Raw genomic sequence first — 18974 nt, 5'->3', positions numbered from 1 at the left:
AGCTGGGTTCTTCATAACTGCATTCAATCAATGCAATGAGTTCACAAAAAAATAACCTGTTTCATAGAGAGAACAAACAAGGTTCTGCCAATGTGTGATGACCTAGAAATTTGTAATAAGCAGTACGTTGGTGCATTACAATGAATTGGGGCTTCTGTCTGTTCAAACAGGGATTCATTAGATATTCTGCTGAGCATCTTGAGCTGACTGCTGTCAGCGGAGTAACCATCAGGCAAGTCAGCGAAGGAAAGCTGAGCAAAGCTAAAATTCAAATGGCAATGCCCCATTCTGTGACTGACCTCTTCCTACCGAGAATTGAGACTATCCATCACAAGCTTTTTTGGCCACAGAACACGAACAACAAAATGTAATCAGGGCCACTCTGGATTTACACCTGAATGGTGTGAATTTTTAAATTTGCTTCATCCTGTGTTTGCAGGACTCAAATACATACAGTATTTGTTTCTTATTAAAATATTTCACCCAAGCTCCATTTGGAAAACGGAAAAGTTGTTAAAGCCATGAAATATGCAAATATAACACACACCGGTTCAGCTGCTCTGCGATCAGATCTGGTAGATGTGCATAGTCCTAAGTTACGCTCAATTCTTTATCACATCTAGTGGAAGGCAAATCATACATTTCTAATAGTTGTACAATAATTTTAAATTAATCCAAGTGAATTACAACACACAGATTCAGACAGTCTGAGGATTATTTCCTGAGCTGCAAAGGCTTCAAATGCTCTCAGTTCAGATCAGATAAACCTTGTTTACCAGGAGGTAACAAATGTTTAGCCCACCAGAAACCAAACATAGTCATAGATAAGAAGTGGCGACAACAATGAAAGTGGGTTGTAACAAAAGCCCTTTTGCCATGTGTATCTCAATTGGTAAAACGTTGTTCAACACCTTCATATGAGATCAAGAGCTGGAATCAATTTTCCATCAAGGACATATCAGTACCTTATGTCCTCGCTAAATAACAGAAGTGGAAAAAGAAGAAATAGTAACAAAAATGTGTCCAAAGTGACAATTATTAATAGTAGTGGAACTTGCTATCCCATCACTCTTATATCCTATATTTAAGCAGTCTGTGTAATGTCTTCGTATACATTTTTAAAAGTCTGTTGAAAAGACTTGGCCAGAATCCAACTTCCTTTTGAAATAAACCCACTAATAAATAAAATAAATCCTTACGCTGGAAAGTGGACTCAGTAACTGTGCAAAAATCACGTGTGACAGAAGCTGAAGATGAAGACCGGGAGAAGAATAATCACCACTGTCAACAGTACACCAAGAGTAATAGGTTTCCTGTACTAACGGAAAACACATAATGTTCCTGTTAGCATTTAAAAGAGTCTGTCTGCTGAGGTAGATCAAATGGGAAATTATTTTCCAAGATATCTGCTTCACTCTCTTTGCGAAATGAAACAGACGCATATTTACAAATGTACAATTTACAGCTGAAGATAGAGGCAGCATGTGAAGATGCACTCCTTCTGATGTTCACCTCCTTTATAGAGTCAACATACTGAAGTGGCTTTAGAGTGTGAGCATGGTTCTAGGGGATGTTTCTCCTTAAGTTGTGTGTTGAACAGTACTGATCAAAGCACAGTAAACCAACAAAAATAGATTTCAAGGAAACACTTTGTAGGGGAAAAAGAACACATCTCCTGCCAACTGACACTCCTACGGAGTTCACTTACTTCCAGGATGTATTTCTGCAGTGACTGGATGTCTTTAAGGGCCTCTGGGTCCTGGTGAATAACTACCACCTCCTTCAATGGGTACTGAAACAAAACCACAAAGCTGTAAAGGTGCACCCCATCAAACTCAGATCAATAACAGAAAACAAAAAAAAAAGTAATTGCATGTTTTCATATGTTAAGCAGGAGGGTTCAAATCGAACTCTGGAACAGTGACTTGCAAAAATAAACAATATATAAATACATTTAGACTTGTGGTCCTTGTTCTGGAGTATTTCAGGGAAGATGTTGTGACTTTTGTTTTTCTACAGAAATGAGCACTGAGCCACACCTGGTCCAAATTAAGCTCATTTTAACTGGGTAGCTTTGTTTGAACCAACTCTAACTGAAAACGTATCTAAACATATCAGGAAGTCTGACGTTGGATTGTGTCTGACTGTTCTGTTCAATTTGTTTTGTACAGAAAGGTCCTTCCACAATTGGGTTCATCGTTTTGTGCCTGAAGACCACCATTTCCACACTTTTCAATCACACACAAATAAAGACGACAATGGTCGATTCCACAGACAAACAATGTACAGTGTTGTTCAAAGAGCCCGGGAAAGCAAGTGAACAATGAACTCAGGCTGTTTCCCTCTACAGCAGTGCATCTCACATAGTGCTGTGTGAAATATAAGTGGATGGTGATATACCTTGACGGGCAGGGTCTTCCTGTCTCGAATCACTCTGCCCAGCTCAATCACAGACTGCATTTGAGAGACAGCGCCCTCAATGCGCTTGTCAATCAAGCTCTCCCTACAAAACAGATGCACAAGGCAAGAAATCCTGAACATCGGCATATTAATTAGTCGCATTACCACAGCCACCACATAGATCTGATGAGGAGAGAGGGATTACGCATTTAAACAGCAGCAAACAGGGTTGTAAAGCTTTCCAAGTTTTAACTTCAAATGTGGCTGGTTTGTTCACTTACGCTTTGGAAAGGATGCCCTGCGACCTCCATCTTTTACTTTTTAATAGGAGCAACACATTTTCTGCAGGTAATTAGTTTGTATTCCGTGAAACTTCAGGGACAGCAGTCCTCACTTTCAAACTAATTGAGAATCAGAAATTAAAAGGCGAGTCACCTATTGGGGAGGAAAGATAAAGCATGGACTGTACTCCATGTAAATACAGGCAACCTTTAGAAAATAATCAGTCTCCCTCAGTTTATTACAGGAACATCTACTAATAAGGTGCACTGAAACCTCTGAATTCAAATTAAAGCTGAACAGCCACTGATAATTAAAAATAATAGCAATATTACCCCTAATTGTCTGCGAGCTGATAGACTGCAAGTGTGTCTAACCACATTGCTTATTTATTTATTTGTACAGTGTGCTCCTCAAAGTATGTGCACAACTCTGGAGTAAAATGAGAGGGCAGAGACACCAGTGACAGCCAATCATTTAATGAGGTGATGGAGGAGCAGCAGTGCCCACCAGCTGATTGGTGGCTGACCTTCGGGAGGAGGGTGAAGTAGTCCCATCCAACAGCAGGAAGTGCGAGCAGCTTATAAAGCTGCAGCACTTGGGGCTGCTTCAGTGACAACAGAGATAATATGAACCATTACCCAAACTATTTTCCTTATGCATAATCAAATGGATGTTTAATCATGTCAGAAGGGTTTTTTTTTTTAATAGTTAAAGATGATGCAATTAAGTTTGGGCAATTAGAAATTCCTCCCAGGCATTTCAAAACTGATCAGCCGCCAAGGCACACATTTCACTAAAGTAAATGAAGTGAAGGGAATGAAATATTTCATCAGCAGTATCCATTCTGCTGGGCTGACAATCAAGACAGCGTCAGTCCAATTCTGTCAAAGTATTTCTCAGTCCCCGCAATAGGTAGACACGCCCATAAATCTAAAAAAATAAATAAAAAATGACCCGAATGACGGCTGCAACGTACTTTGAGTCAATTTAGCAAATCTTTGATTTACCTTTATAATATATAAAGAAAGAGCCTCAAAGAACATTTGACAGCAGAAGCGGACAGTGACAATCCATCTAAGAAAACTATTCCATAAGCAAACACGTCCAATGAATATAAAAATTAAAATGTGATCATTTCCTTAAAAAAAGAAAATCAATTGTAAAGTCTCACAGTCATCAACAAATTACTGTGGCCTCTTGAGCTTCAAAAGCTTCCACTCTGGGGAGTTCAGAGTGCGCCACAGTCAGAGAAAAGTAAGGCCAAGCACTCTGGCTGAACCTGATTAGGCTCCAAACAAGCAGTGGATATCCTCTGAGAAAAGGGGGTGGGGGCTGCTGTGCTCGCTGCACAGCGCTGTGTGTTAAGAACAGCCATTTAAACCCAATGACCTTTGTTAAATTCACTTGGTTGAAAAACAGTTTCAGGAAGAAGAAAGACTCTTGGAACAAGATGTGAATAGATCTGGGGCTGCCACTCTAACACGTGTGAGTGATGAGACGGATTAAGCAAGACAGACAGCGATAGTTAGAAATCTGAAGTTAATAAATGAATGTTTGGCCACTTGGGGATTGCAAAAACAAGCTGAAATGAGATCATCGTCTTTGAAGAGTTACGTGACAGCTAGCATTTATTATTATTAAACATGAAACGGATAGAAAATCTTTAGATTTCATTTGGAGTTGTGTTTCTGGCAACTTGAAGAATTAAATTAACAATCACTTCCTCCTCAGTTTCACACAGGAATCCTCATCAGAAGTCCTCATGACACAACAGCATTTCTACAACAGTTGGTTGCATTATCTTTTTTCATGTGTAAGTAATCCAGTCGATCGACACTTTTGGCCCAGCAACTGCTGCCTTACTTGGCGTGGATGTGTGCGTTTTGTCTCAGCTTCCATGCGTTTCTATGGCTCTTTCGCTCTGCTCTCAGTGAGCATAATTGGTCCATGTCTACTAAATTAAATATAATGAGCCGTTTTTTTTCCCTAATCTGACAAAAAATCTACACATCTCGATGTTAACTCTGAACATTTGGTGAACGTAAACATCCATTATGCAAAAATATGCAATAGAAAAAATCTATTTGTAAAAAATATGGGTTGATCATAAGCGAGTTTCCTTTGATGCTCGGTGCCAAACATTTCTTAGGAAAAGAAAATCCTGCTGCTGTGCTGATGAAAGCAGTGGGAACAGACTCAAAACGTAGTAAGTTCTCAGCTGAGGGGAGCGATCTCTTGTTAAAAGTGCAGAGGATAAACTTGTGACCGTCAACTCCTTCAACGCTAAAGATTTCTTGAATGGATTTTTCCAACCTGACTTGAGGCAGCATGAGATAGTGGATGCTGTTGGTGTCTTTCTCTTCAACAGAGGCAGGGTCAATGAGGTGCCGCAGATTTTGATACATCATTTCTGTAATGAAGGGTGTGAAGGGAGCCTGGGGAGAATGAGGGGGGAAAAGCAGGCAGACATAAGAGAAGGAAAGCAAAGAGACTTTTAGATTATCTTCACTGTGGTTCATTTACATTTCCCCACATAAAGGGTCCCAAAGTCTAAGGCTTGTTTATTCTGTGGCTTTTTTTTCTATCAATTGGTGCAAAAGTTCAAACAGAATTGTGCCATTGTGAGGTTTCCTCTAATGTAATTCTCCTTCATTTCTACCACGGCTAATTGATTTGTATCGCTCACAGCGGATCCGTATTGATCTCAGTGAGGCTAACTGCCTCTTAGCGTGCTTCATGCCTCACATGCAAACATCTTCAATGTGTTATAAATAAAAACGCCTACTGCTCATGTATTATTCATAATCGCACGAGCACACCTCTTCCATACCAGCATTGTGTCTTCGTCTCTTGCACACACAAAAGCAGAACCTCACCGTGTGATATTTGCACCATACAACGGCTTTTCTCTCTCCATCTCACACAGCGACACACTGAAAACCAAATGACTCACCATCAGCCTGCACATGGAGAACAGAACACTGAAGAGGGTTTCCAGCGCCCACTTGCAGTCCTCAGTGCCACTTTCTCCCTGTAAAGTTCACATACACACTCGCATCAATAAGTCCTTTTCCCTTGGGGAAGTAAAAATACAGAGATGTCGCCACAGATGTCAGAAAAAGTACCCCAAAGTCAACCAAATGCTCACAGAGAGGGCCACAATTCAATGCTGGAAAAGTGAAGGACATGATAAAGTTTAAATTCACTTTCCCCACTGACCAAATGGATTATATACTGTACGTTTATAGCCTGCTGTGATATTTTTGATAGATTGGCTACAAAATACTTGAAATAATAGATTTCTCTGGGCTTTGGAAGCGCAAATGTCGAGCAGCGCTCTCACCTTCAGGCGGCGCCTGTTGGTCCTGACGTACCAGTTGGTGAGCATGTCCACAAACTTGACCAGGCGAGGCACGACGGTGTACAGGTGGTAAGCTGCAACAAGAACCAACTGTCTGTTTAATTACAACGGAAGGAGAACCAGCACGAGGCGGTTGGAGTGTAAAAAACATTGAAGGGGAACATACAGGACTTATTGTTATGCGCTTGAGAGCACATATTTGGGGATCTAAAGAGTCTATCGACTTAAAAATTGGAAGAAACACAACCCTGTCACTTTCTTTTGGGACCGCCTAGTATGTCTTTCAGTGAGTTGCTATGATTTGTAGGGTAATGAGACATCACACTCCCAGCTCAGAGCACAAATATCCAGTCTCTCCATTTTTATCTTGACCCAACTTCAGATGATGCTGCATTCGTTCTACCTCGGGCATGAGGAGGGAGGGGGGGGTAAAAACTCTCCCATCAGAAGTACTGTTACTAACTTAAGAAAGAAATGAGCCAATAATGCTCTGCCAGGACTCCAAAGTTCTACTTAATCAGGAATAAACAAAAATGAGAGATTTTACATTTACTTGGCAAGCTACCTTTCTACATGCTAAGGTAAAGTAGGGAGGTTAAGATGATTTCCCAGAAAATGACTGCAGGCCAGGGCGAAGAGAAAAAGTGCCCATCTCACCATCCATCTCAGCCTTAAAGAACAGGATGAGGGACTGCGTGAAGGACTGAATCCACTTGTCCATGATGTTGTCGCTCTGCTTCATGGCGTTTTCGTTGTACAAGAACTGAATCTCCTCCTCCTAAGAATTCCATACAAATACATGAAAACAATAAATGAACAAAAGCACAAATGGAAAATATAACATTTTCACTCAAAAGTACAAGCAATGATGTAATGGGACTCAGTCAAAAGCAGACGTTGAACCTGCTTCTCAACAAGAAACATAGATGCAGTAATATTCTGATGTAATATTCAGTTTTGATATCTGCACCCCCCACAGGTAGAAGTGTTAAAGCGGTCATACATGCATGAATACATACTTAATAAGTAGGAAACTACATCTCCAATTATCAATTTCATTCTCTTCGACTGTCAAATATATGAAATTTAAGAATCTATAAATGGGGAACTAGACTGTAAATTAATATATAAACTCTTTTAAAAAAGCCGTAATCTAATGTTTTATTTTCAAAGTATGTCAAGAACACTTTAGGGAATAAGGTAAACTTTAAATGCACTAATGAGGCCACCTTAAACTTGTAGTTCAAAAGGATGTCCCATTATTTAGCAATTTTACAGCCACGTGTTGGGCGTAAACGGGACATATGTTGTATTCATCTCATTTGATGACCCCCGTCCCTTCAAAATGTCTTTTTGACATTTGCACGTTTTGCATAAACACATTAGAATGTGAAAATTGTGAGCATGAACTGTGAATCCTCATTTGCCAACTTACTATAAATAGTTGTGGATGGGATTCAATAATCATTTCATTTGGCAATTCTTTTTTTTAAAAAAGTGTTTATTTTGGATGCAGACTTGGTTCCTGGTATGTTTTTATCCAAGGTTAAAAAATATATATAATCTATTCAGTCCAATTACGAAAAGGGCAGGATAATACATACATAATATATTACATACATACATTATTACTGCTGCCATTACTGCATAAATTCATATAATTTATTTGCTGATATAAATTGCCACCTGTCATTATCAAGTTTGCTTTTCAGAGCAGGAATAGTTGAAGGAGGAAAGCAGCTCTTATACCTTCTGTAACCTCTGTACGTTCTGCACCAAGAAGCGATAGGCGTTATACCACGGCAAGAAGACATCCTTCAACACGTCTCGCACGCCCTCCTCTTTGAATCGCAGGTTCTCTGCTCTCACTACAGGTGAGTTGATGAGGTACAGCCTATAGAAAGAGATAGGAGCCATTGAGTGTGTGGGTCTGGGCTGACCATGAGAGTGGGATTTATACAGTGTGCAGACATTAAAGGATGCTTCAGAGACAAAAGCTTAAATGTGCAAAAGGTATGCGTGAGCGTTGTTAGATGAATCTGTAGGTGAGACAAAAAAGGGCAAAACTCAGCAGTAAGACTTTCTCCACACGAGCATCCAAGACTGGCAACATCCAGTAGCACTTGAGAAAAAAACGTTTCTATTTCTAGACTTAGTACTGTAAAAAAAAACAAAAAAACACACAGACTGACACGCGTGAAATAATTCTAACTGCAGCAAGAAGGTGACACCAAAGAGTTATTGGTCAGAATCGTGAAATATCTCAGCAAAGTGTCTTTCAGGTAATTTGGAAAGAAATGTCAGGCCATTTCATGGTGACCATTTCTCAAGCCTCATCAGAAACGGTCTCCATGGAAAGGTGGCTGTCAAGAAGCCATTTTGCCAGAGAACGAAGCAAAAGGCAGCCAACATCTAAAAAAGAGCTTGGGAATGTGCTTCAAGAAGTCTGGAAAACTATTCCCTAAGACTACTTCGATAAATTAGAAGAACGCTTGTCAAAGAGGGTTTAGGCAGTGTTAAAGAACAAAGATGGTCATTCCATATATTAACTTTCAAGATTGTTAGTATTGAATAAATCATGTTTTTGCCTTATTCCGTTCAGACTTGCATATTTCAATAAATAACTACAAAGGAGCCCTAACTGTGCGCAGAGCTGCAAATGTGTCAGTATTCTGTACAAAACTTCAAAGACCAACAGTCTTCTCTGTGATCATTAAGAAAATAAAACACCAGACCATTACAGGAACCTGATAAAAGAAAACATTTCATTTTCTTTTCTAATGTGAAGCGATTCAGCTGCACAACACATTTGACTCGGATTAGCTTCGATTACAGTAGACTAAATGCACAATCTAAACAAGATGAGATCTATTTTTCCTCAACAGTAAATATTACAGAGCAAATGACTGCCCCCATTAAAGCCAAACACATGAAGTGCATCGCTGAAGTAGTCTGTGCCTGCGTTGGCCTATGGCCAGGACTGCATCTGTTTCTGTGGTTAACCCAATGCGTCTTTATTGTTTTGTTTTTTTTCTGCCTGAACGCAACATTTTATACGCTAATTTTGATCAAATTTCACACAAATGTCAAACAAGTGACAATATTTCCCATTCAAAAGATCAAAGGTCAGCTTCACTGTACCATCGCTGTTCTTTCCTGGTCATTATTTGACGTATTCATTTCAGGAGCGTAAGGGGAGATTGGCATATGGTACTGAATTGATGACACTCATCTTCACATCTTAAGACTGTGGTGATTATATGGATCTTCTGTTGTGCCGCTGTTTAAGATCTGTGTGAAGTTTCCACTTTTTAGAGTGTGGAGCTTCTTCGGATCGACGCCCATACTTAAAGCACCGTGTACTCTCATGTCAACTTCGTAATCCATTGGGTAAAAGGTAAAAATGCATTTTATCTCCTTGTGCATCTATGAAATTAATAACAGCCGTATTCATGACAACATAAATATTTGATTTTATGTCAGTTTACGTTGTGCAGCATTGCTTTTAAACAAAACAAAGAGAATACATGTGCATGTTCGCTTTGAGCTTCTCTAACATGCCTCCTCCAACCTCCAGGAGCATTTCAGGAATTGAGACGTCCTTCAGGATGAGCTGAGATCGATTTTTCTGCCACAAGCAGGGGGGCAGAGGAGAGAGGAGGAAGAGGAGGCGCAAACACAGAGAAATTAGAAAAACCTACAGTCCTTTGACCCTTGACTTGGATGAAGGAACTGCCATTTCTGGCCAAAATAGAAACAAAGACGCAAAATCCAACTTGACTGGTTGGCGAAAGGTGTCGTTTCTGCTTAGAGTCTGGAAGCCAGAAGCTGAAATGATGCAACTTTTTGCAATAGGCCATGACTGATTTTAATAGCAGCAACTCTGAGAAACACTCAAGATAAAAAGCCTGAACAGACAAGATACATCTTGGGACCTTAAAATGAGCCAAGGAGAAAATACCCAGTTATTCACAAAAAGCCTTACAGTGAGCGCTTTGTTCAGACCCTTGGTCCCACCTCACTGAACAGTTTTTCCCGCTGCTCATCCCACCACTACGTGTATGTAGTAAGAATTTATTTAGTGAGAAGGGAAAAAAAACTACTAAATAAAAAATAAAAGAACTGTTGCCTCCTCCTCTTTATCTCAGCAACTTACCGAGTGTATATGTGAGCATATGGTGCAACTACATAGTGGTTTATTCATTGGGCCATATGGCCATAGAACTCTTACTGCTCAGGGCAAAGGAGATAATGCACTAAGGAGGACAAGTGTTTATACAGCGTGCATGAGTGTGTGCAAACTATGTGGGAAAGGGAAAGTTCCACATTAAGTGCGGAAGGCGATTCAAACCTTTTAAAGCCATGTTTGCTAATGACACAAGGTAGCACACAACCAAGCAACCGACACATGAGAAAACACACTTTACCGAGAAAACGAAAACACTGTCACATGCAGAGAGCTGACCTGAGGGCATCAGCGCCATAGTTCTGCACAATCAGTCCTGGATCCGGGTAGTTCTTCTTACGCTTGCTCATCTTCTGTCCATCGCTGCGGGTGTAAGACAAGCAAGGGCATTAGCGCACATAAACACGCATGCATGCACAAAGCAGCATGTTAGCAAACCGCACACTTGGTATTCAAATTAGCCAAGTCCTTCCAGGTCAGCAGGCCTGTGAGCTCAGCACCACAGTTAGACCCCAGGGCTGAGAACAAGCAGCCTTGTTGTCGAGCAGCTCTGACGGCTAAATGTTGCAGCACACATTAAAGAGTAATCATGAGTAAAAGCAGCATAATTATGATGGGAAAAAAATGGGCAGGTGGGTAAAGGAGGAGGAGCGAGGGAATTTTTTCTATGACCTGAAACCTAAAACTATGATAATAATAATAAGCACCACTCTCAACACTTTCAATTTACAGAGATAAATAAACTGCATCGGGTAGTTAATAAGAAGGGAAAGGAAAGAGGAGTCACAACCCAACACATACAGCATGTTTTTAGAATAAAAAAAGAACACATAACATGGCTGATTTTAAAGTTCTGAGATATCAGATGAGTACGGATGCAGATAAACAGTTTCAACATGCACTGATGGTGTAACGTTTCTCACTCTTTGAATACTTTATCAATGCAACCACTTTAAAGTTTGCATAAGTGATAAGCACAGCACTTATTACTGCAGCGTAGTTGAAAATATTTTTCAAAGTTTGACATATTTCTTGTAAAAACTTGCGGAAGTAGGAGTTTATTTAATGAAGCAGAATATTTTGATATTCAGAAGAAATCGCAGACATGTCTGAAGAGAAGACTTAACGCTATAGTTTTTTGAATTAACGGTTTCAGACGACTGACCCGGCAAGCACGAGTCCGTTAACAATGACGTTCTTGAAGGGTGGCTTTCCAAACAGAGCCGTGGAGAGGACCAACAGGGTGTAGAACCTACAGTGAGACACAAAAAAAACGCAGATGACAACATCTGGATAACTATAGGACTGAAACTGTTCATTTTCACCATCCATTCACACCCCTCCGTCTCTACTTCTCACTGGTGAGGTTTTTTTTTTTCCACGTAGCCCTCTGTTCAACCCTTCTTCATCCACTCATTCATCCACAGTTTACCATCCTCTGGTCTGGTCAATGCCTTCTGCGATGAAGTCCGCCGGGAAGGAGTCCTCAAACTCCTTCTTGTTTTTGAACGGGTAATGAACCTGGGCGTAAGGCATGCTGCCACTCTCGAACCAGCAGTCAAACACTTCCGTGATCCTCCGCAGCACACCTTTACCACACCGTGATGGTATGGTCAGGTGGTCAATGCTGGACAGAGAAAGGTTCAGACACACAGAGGGAGTGAGGAAAGAAGACCGTTAAACTTGGTGAGACTGATGGAATAACAGTGACAGTTTGGCTACTGCTTCTTTGTAGGGTTTGTAAGTATCATGTGGAGCAAAAATGATCAAATACTTATGTATGGTACGATCCCCTTGAGTGTTATTTAAAACAACAAACGATCAAATTAAAACTTCAGAGCTCATTCAGTAGATTAACTTTCTTTATCAGAAAATAATCCAATCTGCTTCTCCTAAGAGCTCAGCTTTTGGACCAGTTAAAGAAAGAGAAAGTGCTTCAGTGGAAGTTTTCCAAAAAGAAGAGAAATGTTCAGTACTTTTTTTTTTTTTTTTTTTTTAAAGATTAATGTGGCATTTTTACAGATTTGAAATGTTCTACAAAGCAGGAAGGGCCATTACTTTTAGTAGCAGACATTTTATAGTGTGGCCGACAGTCTGCCGATCAGAAGTGATCCATAAAGGTTTAGTAATAACTCATGGTCCAGTTTCCTACATGCTGTTTGTACAGATCAAATGTGCTCTGAACGCCCCACAGAATCGGACAAAAAAAGAAAAAATCATCATGATATGGATGGATTCATTTTAGCCTTTCATGTAAAATCAGTTACTGAATTACGGCTACATTCATGAGTCAATATGATAATTTTTCTACTAATCTCAGAGCACCACCTATTAAAGTAAACACTGATTGATAAACTTTGTTGTGCTACTTTCTGGTGTGACTTGCCCTCTTTAAAGTGGGTGCTCAGTCACAGGCATTGACGGTCAAAAAATTCAGCCTATATCAGCGATGCAGAGGTTTGGATCTTGGAAGATACGAGTCGGGTTATTTCAGATACTGACAATATAATGGAAGTGAAACTCTAAATAGCTGGGGCACCCCTTACGGGTACAATGTTAATAAGACAAAGTTATGCTTAATTAAGCTTTGGTGGAAACTAAATTCTCTACTGCGTGTGCAACTTAAACTAATCATTACAAAAAGCATTCTAAATCAGCTATTGTTCCATTATGAAATATCTCCACTTATTTGCACATCAGAGCATTCAGACAGTTTCCTAAAACAACACCGCTCCAATTCAATTTCAAGAGGTTATGCTTCAAAACACTTTATGAAGTAAAGCTCTTGCAATCTTCACACTTTTCAACTAAAGATTTCAAACGCGGGTAACATCAGACAGAACTGCTACATTCAGCAGCTAATAAGCTATTCCTAAGAAGATGTCTCTTTTTAATCTTGAAGGTTTTGAAAAAAAAGTATTTAGGTCACTTTCAGTCTCCCAGCCCTGCATCAAATCCCAAACGGGAGCTTGACAAGAGCAACATCTTCCTCTGGCGATTAAAGATGGTCCGTGCAATGGAAGCAGTGAGTGTTAACATGTGACCCGACACCTGCCTGATTCAGACAGATGTGCCACATTAAAGAACAACTGGCACACATACAAACAGAGACACCACGTCAAGCGTATCATTGCATTTCAACCCCTGCACACATTGTGAATATGTAGCTATCCCACTGTCACCGCACATGTTCACCAGTGACTGCCAATCCTGACGGCTCATCTGTGACTCACTTTTCCCGATGCAGGTCTGTTATTTTGCCTCCGGTTAGCTCCTCCAGTTCAGCTATCGACCCGACGCACACCACCTGAGGAACGCACACAAACAAAGTATAACTTGAGTAAACAACAGCATAAAACAGTGATCACAACAAAATAAGGTAATACTTAATTCATACTTCAATAATTGAATAATTCAACTGGCTTCCATATTAATTATAACAAACTCAATAACTCAAGTAGTTTATTTATTTGATGGGATTTTTATGTGCTGAACATATTGCACTCTTGTGATTAATGCCTCCATTTTCTTTCCTGCAGAGTTCAGTTGAACAAATAAGCAGCAATGAAGGTGCATTAATTCTAAATTACAGGTATTAGACAATGAAGACATTGCAGTATTGGCAAGCTCTACGTTGTCCTAGCAACCAGAGTGTTAAGGCTCCCCCCTAACAAGTTTTATTTTGCCTAAACTACAGCAGAACTACTTGTCCACTGACAGAAAATTACCTGGCAACAATGTGTTAGGCTGGCTTTTAGTCCTCATTAAATGTTAATTGTTTGGACTTTTGCGTCAGACACAGAAGCTAAAGTAGGCCCTCTTCAACACACTTCCTGAGTAACTTCACCTTACAAAGTATGATAAAGTGTGTTATCGGGTCTCCTCAGAGAGGTAACCTGTAGGCTCTGCTCTACTTTCACCAAAGCACCAGGTAACATGGCCCAGATACAGGCTTGCGCACCACTGTGAGATGCAAAAGAAGAAATGGCAAAGGCAAACACACCCAGAAAGCCACAGACTGAGAGACATAGAACAACAAAAAGAAGAAGATACTGACACACGCGGAGAAACAGACACAGAGATGCTTACAACTTTAGAAGTGAGAGGCTGGTTTGCTGCTGAGGGGGTTGTGAAGGAGGCACCAGGGAGTGCAAGTGTTCTGGAAACAGTCACAATGCTATTTCCAGCAAGCAGGTCGCTTGCTGTCCCTCTTTCAGCCAGGGGACCAACGCTTCATTTTTCAAATGCTCAAATAACCCAATTCTGACATCTCTATTCAGTTCAGTCTACTTCCCATAGTCAGCCCAGTTTGGCAATGAATTTCCATAATAAAACGAACATTTACAGTTTGGCTCGCTTCTCCGCTGTCTGCCTCTTTTTTTCCCCCTCATTCATCGATTTTCCTCCCTTTCTTTGCATCTCTCATTTTGTTATTCCGTCCCCTCCTCCTCCTCCTGCTCCCCACATCCTCTTTCCATTAAACCCCAATAGTTGTTTGTCTTGAACACCTTTGAAGTTGCCTTAACTGGCATGAAGGGAAACCAACCACATTTTGATACATGTTTATTTGCTGTTTATATCAATGAATCATTCATGTGCTGAGTTTATGGGGGCACTCTATGATGGTGCCTGAGGGGAGCTGACTCTGACTGCAGTACAGAGTACAGAGTCACGCTACACTCCGTTTTCAACACCATGATCACCCCACTCTGCCACGCTAAAAAGTCTCTCCTACACATGCCTCCACCCGCACAAATGGGCCAACATATGCTAAATTATGCGAGTGCCAAAGAGGTCAGAAAGATACATTTTCACTTTGCAAATATATAAGAAGAGCTGGATTTTTTTTTTTGCTCATGCAGCAGACCAATCTCCCTCTGGAAAGGTACGAGAGAGAGTTGTCTTTCACACAAAGTTCATTTTCATGGCAAATAAAAGAATGAGCCGCGGAGAGTTACATTTTTCAATTATGCCCTTTCATGCTTAGAACAGATTGAGCTGTGTGCTGCCAACGCTCCAATCAGCTCCCTCAGAAGAGATCAAGCATCTTAGTATTTGGTCATGACACAGACAGACTGTGTGAGCTCTACAGCGTAAAAAGACACATTAGCAGCATTGAAGACTCTATTAAAGCGCATCAAGTGTGTTTATGTATGCGTGATATTGTTTTCCTAACCTCCTCAAAGTCATCGCTGACCCACAGGGGGATCGGTGTGCCCCAGTAACGGTTCCTTGAAATCGCCCAGTCGCGTGCATCTCTTAGCCAGTTCCCAAAACGCTTCTCACCTACGAACTCCGGAACCCTGCAGAAACAGATCATGACACACTTTGATAAATGCGAGTGAAGATATCGACGTGACAACAGGAATATTTGTCTGATGTAGCCTCATTAAAGAGTCCTTTAATTGTCATTTTTGATACTGAACGAGCTTGAAGGTGAACGAGCACATAATCACAGCCATGTCTTTGAGGTGGAAATGTGGAGGTCCTACACTCGTGACTCCTTTGATGAAGTCATAGCAGCATGGATAAAACAAGGCTTCATTTCCCCCCGAAACATGTTATATGTCAACTAAATTGGTGCAAACAGACTTTAAGAGAGTCTCTGCACAGCATTTGGTTTGATCCAGGAACTTGTAACCACTTATAGGGTCTAATTGTAGAGTTAATGTGTCTGTGAGCTATGACATTCTAATCAAAAACGCATCAGTCAGCTGTTCGTATGGAGTCTTGAATGGAGTTCGGGCAACAGCGAAACTTCATCCTAATTTTTAGACTTTTAAAAATCCAGCAAATATGTAATTGATTTTATACATAAGCAAATACATTTTTTTACAGCCTCTGTGGGGTGAAGATCATGTGCACCCCTTCTGAACTTTGGCAACATCCTTAGGGGGGGGGGGCAGGGGTCCTAGGTTTGGAACCACTAGATAAGGAAACATTCACATTCAGATAAAAAAAAAAAATCCCTTTTTTAATCCAAAACTATGGCATACACCAATAAACTGCACGTATAAACAAAGATTTTTTGCAAATATTTATGCAGCTACAGAAAAATTATTTCAGGTTAATCTGATAGGAAAGTTACATCATTATGATTATAAAATCCATGCAGGCGTTATCTGAGAAGAGAAGCCAGCGAGGGAACCCTTAAACTGTAATACTGCTGCCAGATGCAAACATGCTCAAAATTAGGTGTCCAGTCAAATAGTCTTTTTTTTTTTTCCTTTAGGAAGTTTCTGAACTGAATTAAATGACCCCTATCTAAGCAGCAGCAATGATAGGAGCTGTTCAGATTATCTGAATTCTCACAGAAGGAGCTTCAGTGCTTCCTTTATGATCGCTCTTTGCATAACACCGAGTCGTCCTGTAAGAAAGAGAGACTATAATTCCATCAAACAACTCCCTGCGGTCACAATATTCAAAAAGATGCTCAATTCTTTTCATTCAGTTGCACCAACTGCGATCTGTGAGGAGGACAAGAGTGTGGGTGAACATCCTGTTTTTTTTTAATCACAAAGCTTGATAGCAAATATACTAATACAATATATATATATGTAGTACATACTCTGTATAATAATGTGATAGGATTACATTATTAGTATCTAAAGTATCGTTCTGAAAATATTTATTGAACAGTTTTAGTTTCAATGCTGCGGAGTGTCAGTGTGGTCAGATTCTCACTGCAGCATAAATCCTTAAGGATTCCTCCTACCATCTTTCCATAACTCCATGACGATTTCCAACAAGGTAAAGATAAAGATACAGGAGGGCATTTTAGACTATTGGACCAGAACCCGAGTCATTTCTGGCTCAATTAAAAATCAAAAATGGCTACAACCGAATGCAAAACTCGAGAATGTGCTTTGCAAATTCACTCTTCCACTGCATCTTCTAAAGCCCTGAACAATTCACCGCTTTGAGGATGAGACTTGGACATATCCTGCTTATTATTGTGCAGTGAATTTTCTAATGGCAAAATACAAACCCTTGACTGAAGAGGCTTCTTCCTTATTTTTAGCCCTGAAAATAAACCTGAAGTGCTCTTCTTATGAAGCTCAGCTGAAAAGGTTAACCTTCCCTCCAAGGCATCTTCCTCCCTTTTACCCCCTTCCTCTCCTCTTCATTCATCCCATTTTGCCTTGGCTGATTTCTAGCTTTAATCTCCTATCTCTCAATCTCCTATTTTGCCTTTCATTTCATTTTCCCGTCTCCTTCTCTTGCTGTGCCAGGCCGTGCAGCACAGGAGAACAGTGCAGTGGGGAGCATAAATCGTCACCAGGATCCACGCGCTAAGCAAAGAGTTCATCAATTCCCATTTGCAGCAGGCATTTCTATTTAGGCCCCTAATATATCAATTTAATGATTTTTTTTTTTTCTCTGCCGCTGCTCAACACCAAGCCACCATTCTTCACCCTCCTTCTATCAGCTCATGCTAAATGAAGAATTTAAGGTGTGTAGTCTTGTGCTCGAGACACAGAGGAGTTATTCAACATGTTCAGGCTCCGATCATAAGTCAAAGATGATGGGGACGGAGTCAAAAGAGAGATGGAGAGAAGGGGTACTGGTCAGGGATGGGAACTAAGTAAGAGAATAGGATCATGAGGAAAAACACAGGAATTAAAGGAAGTTAGGTTAACTTAATCTTTTTAATCAACAGTGAATGTCATGTAGCTAAGCAGGTCAAGTTTTGATTCATCTGTGTGTTGAGTAAGAGCACCTTTGTGGTTAAGAGCACCTTTGTGGCTTCAATGCTTTATTAAACCAAAACTACAGCAAAGCTGTATTAAAAGATGTACTCATCTGCATCAAAGCAATGCTTTTTGGCTCTTATGTAAGCTATAAATGCAGGCAACTGTTACTCAATTTTTCTACCTACAGTATTCACTTGGCACTGAATTACTTCCAGGCAAGGCCATTTCATATTACATTACCGTCTAGGGCTGGACCTTATGTAACCAAAGGGGGGGAAAGAAAAGGTCATGACTACCAAGCACAGTTCAGCATCTCCTCGCTGTGTGGAAGCTGGTCCTGGATGCTAATGCATCAGTTTGCTAATTTCTGTTATGCTCGGTTGGATAAGAAGAAGTTTATAATACAAAAATGTTCTTTTCCCAACTTTCTTCCAAAATAAAATAGGGTTTAGGCCTAGAATTCTTTCTCTCTATAGACAAGCAGACAGTGAATGTGGACCTAAGTTTTCATCTGTTGTCAAATCCAGAAGCAGACCAGGATCCTGTGGAGGAAAAGGGAGGATGTTCTAAGAAAGGGAGATGTCCTCACTGAATTTACTAATTAGTTATGAAACATTGTCACAAAACTGGGTCAAAATTGATCCAAAATCCTTAACTCCTCTTAGATTCACAACTCATGACCAGTTCACTTTTACTGCGGCCATGTCTCTACTCCTCTGAGCCTCGCCGCTTCACCTCACCCCCGCGTGGTTGGAACACGGGAAGAAAGAGCATAATTCAATCCACTCACAGAGAAACAATCAGAACGTGTGTGTGCACATGGTAACATTTTCCTGCTCAGCAGATTTTTAAAAAAGGTTTGTGCCACCTAACGCAACCCGATCAAAAATCCATTCCGATCGGTCCTGAATCCGAATCCGAGCATTCTTATAATGACTCGACCGCTAATCTGGTTTCGGACTCTCATACACCAAAACTGACGTCAAGAGCCAGCAGGAAAAGCAGGACTCCCTGCTGTGTCTGTGTGATGACCTTCAACTGCCAAATATGA

At 40.5% G+C, this 18974-nt stretch overlaps 2 protein-coding genes across 2 annotated transcripts in view; both read right to left on the bottom strand.

The window, feature by feature from the left end:
* The window catches only part of dusp7 (dual specificity phosphatase 7), a 107788-nt gene that overhangs the window by 10602 nt on the left and 78212 nt on the right, over nucleotides 1-18974 (bottom strand). The window lies entirely within an intron of this gene.
* iars1 (isoleucyl-tRNA synthetase 1) overlaps nucleotides 1-18974 on the bottom strand; it is a 55755-nt gene that overhangs the window by 17512 nt on the left and 19269 nt on the right. The window contains exons 14-25 of the mRNA XM_072381878.1: nucleotides 15406-15532; nucleotides 13463-13536; nucleotides 11662-11856; nucleotides 11395-11481; nucleotides 10509-10592; nucleotides 7793-7937; nucleotides 6701-6821; nucleotides 6026-6117; nucleotides 5636-5713; nucleotides 4996-5117; nucleotides 2401-2503; nucleotides 1709-1792 (exon numbers count right to left, since the gene is read on the bottom strand). Coding sequence (XP_072237979.1) covers nucleotides 1709-1792; nucleotides 2401-2503; nucleotides 4996-5117; nucleotides 5636-5713; nucleotides 6026-6117; nucleotides 6701-6821; nucleotides 7793-7937; nucleotides 10509-10592; nucleotides 11395-11481; nucleotides 11662-11856; nucleotides 13463-13536; nucleotides 15406-15532 — 1312 coding nt within the window. The remainder of the gene's footprint in view (nucleotides 1-1708; nucleotides 1793-2400; nucleotides 2504-4995; nucleotides 5118-5635; nucleotides 5714-6025; nucleotides 6118-6700; nucleotides 6822-7792; nucleotides 7938-10508; nucleotides 10593-11394; nucleotides 11482-11661; nucleotides 11857-13462; nucleotides 13537-15405; nucleotides 15533-18974) is intronic.

Source organism: Leuresthes tenuis, unplaced genomic scaffold (genome assembly GCF_036924035.1).
Source record: "Leuresthes tenuis unplaced genomic scaffold, fLeuTen1.0.hap1 SCAF_3, whole genome shotgun sequence".
Lineage (NCBI taxonomy): Eukaryota > Metazoa > Chordata > Actinopteri > Atheriniformes > Atherinopsidae > Leuresthes > Leuresthes tenuis.
Note: the sequence above shows the minus strand (reverse complement) of the source record. Positions and strands in the feature narration are given on the sequence as shown.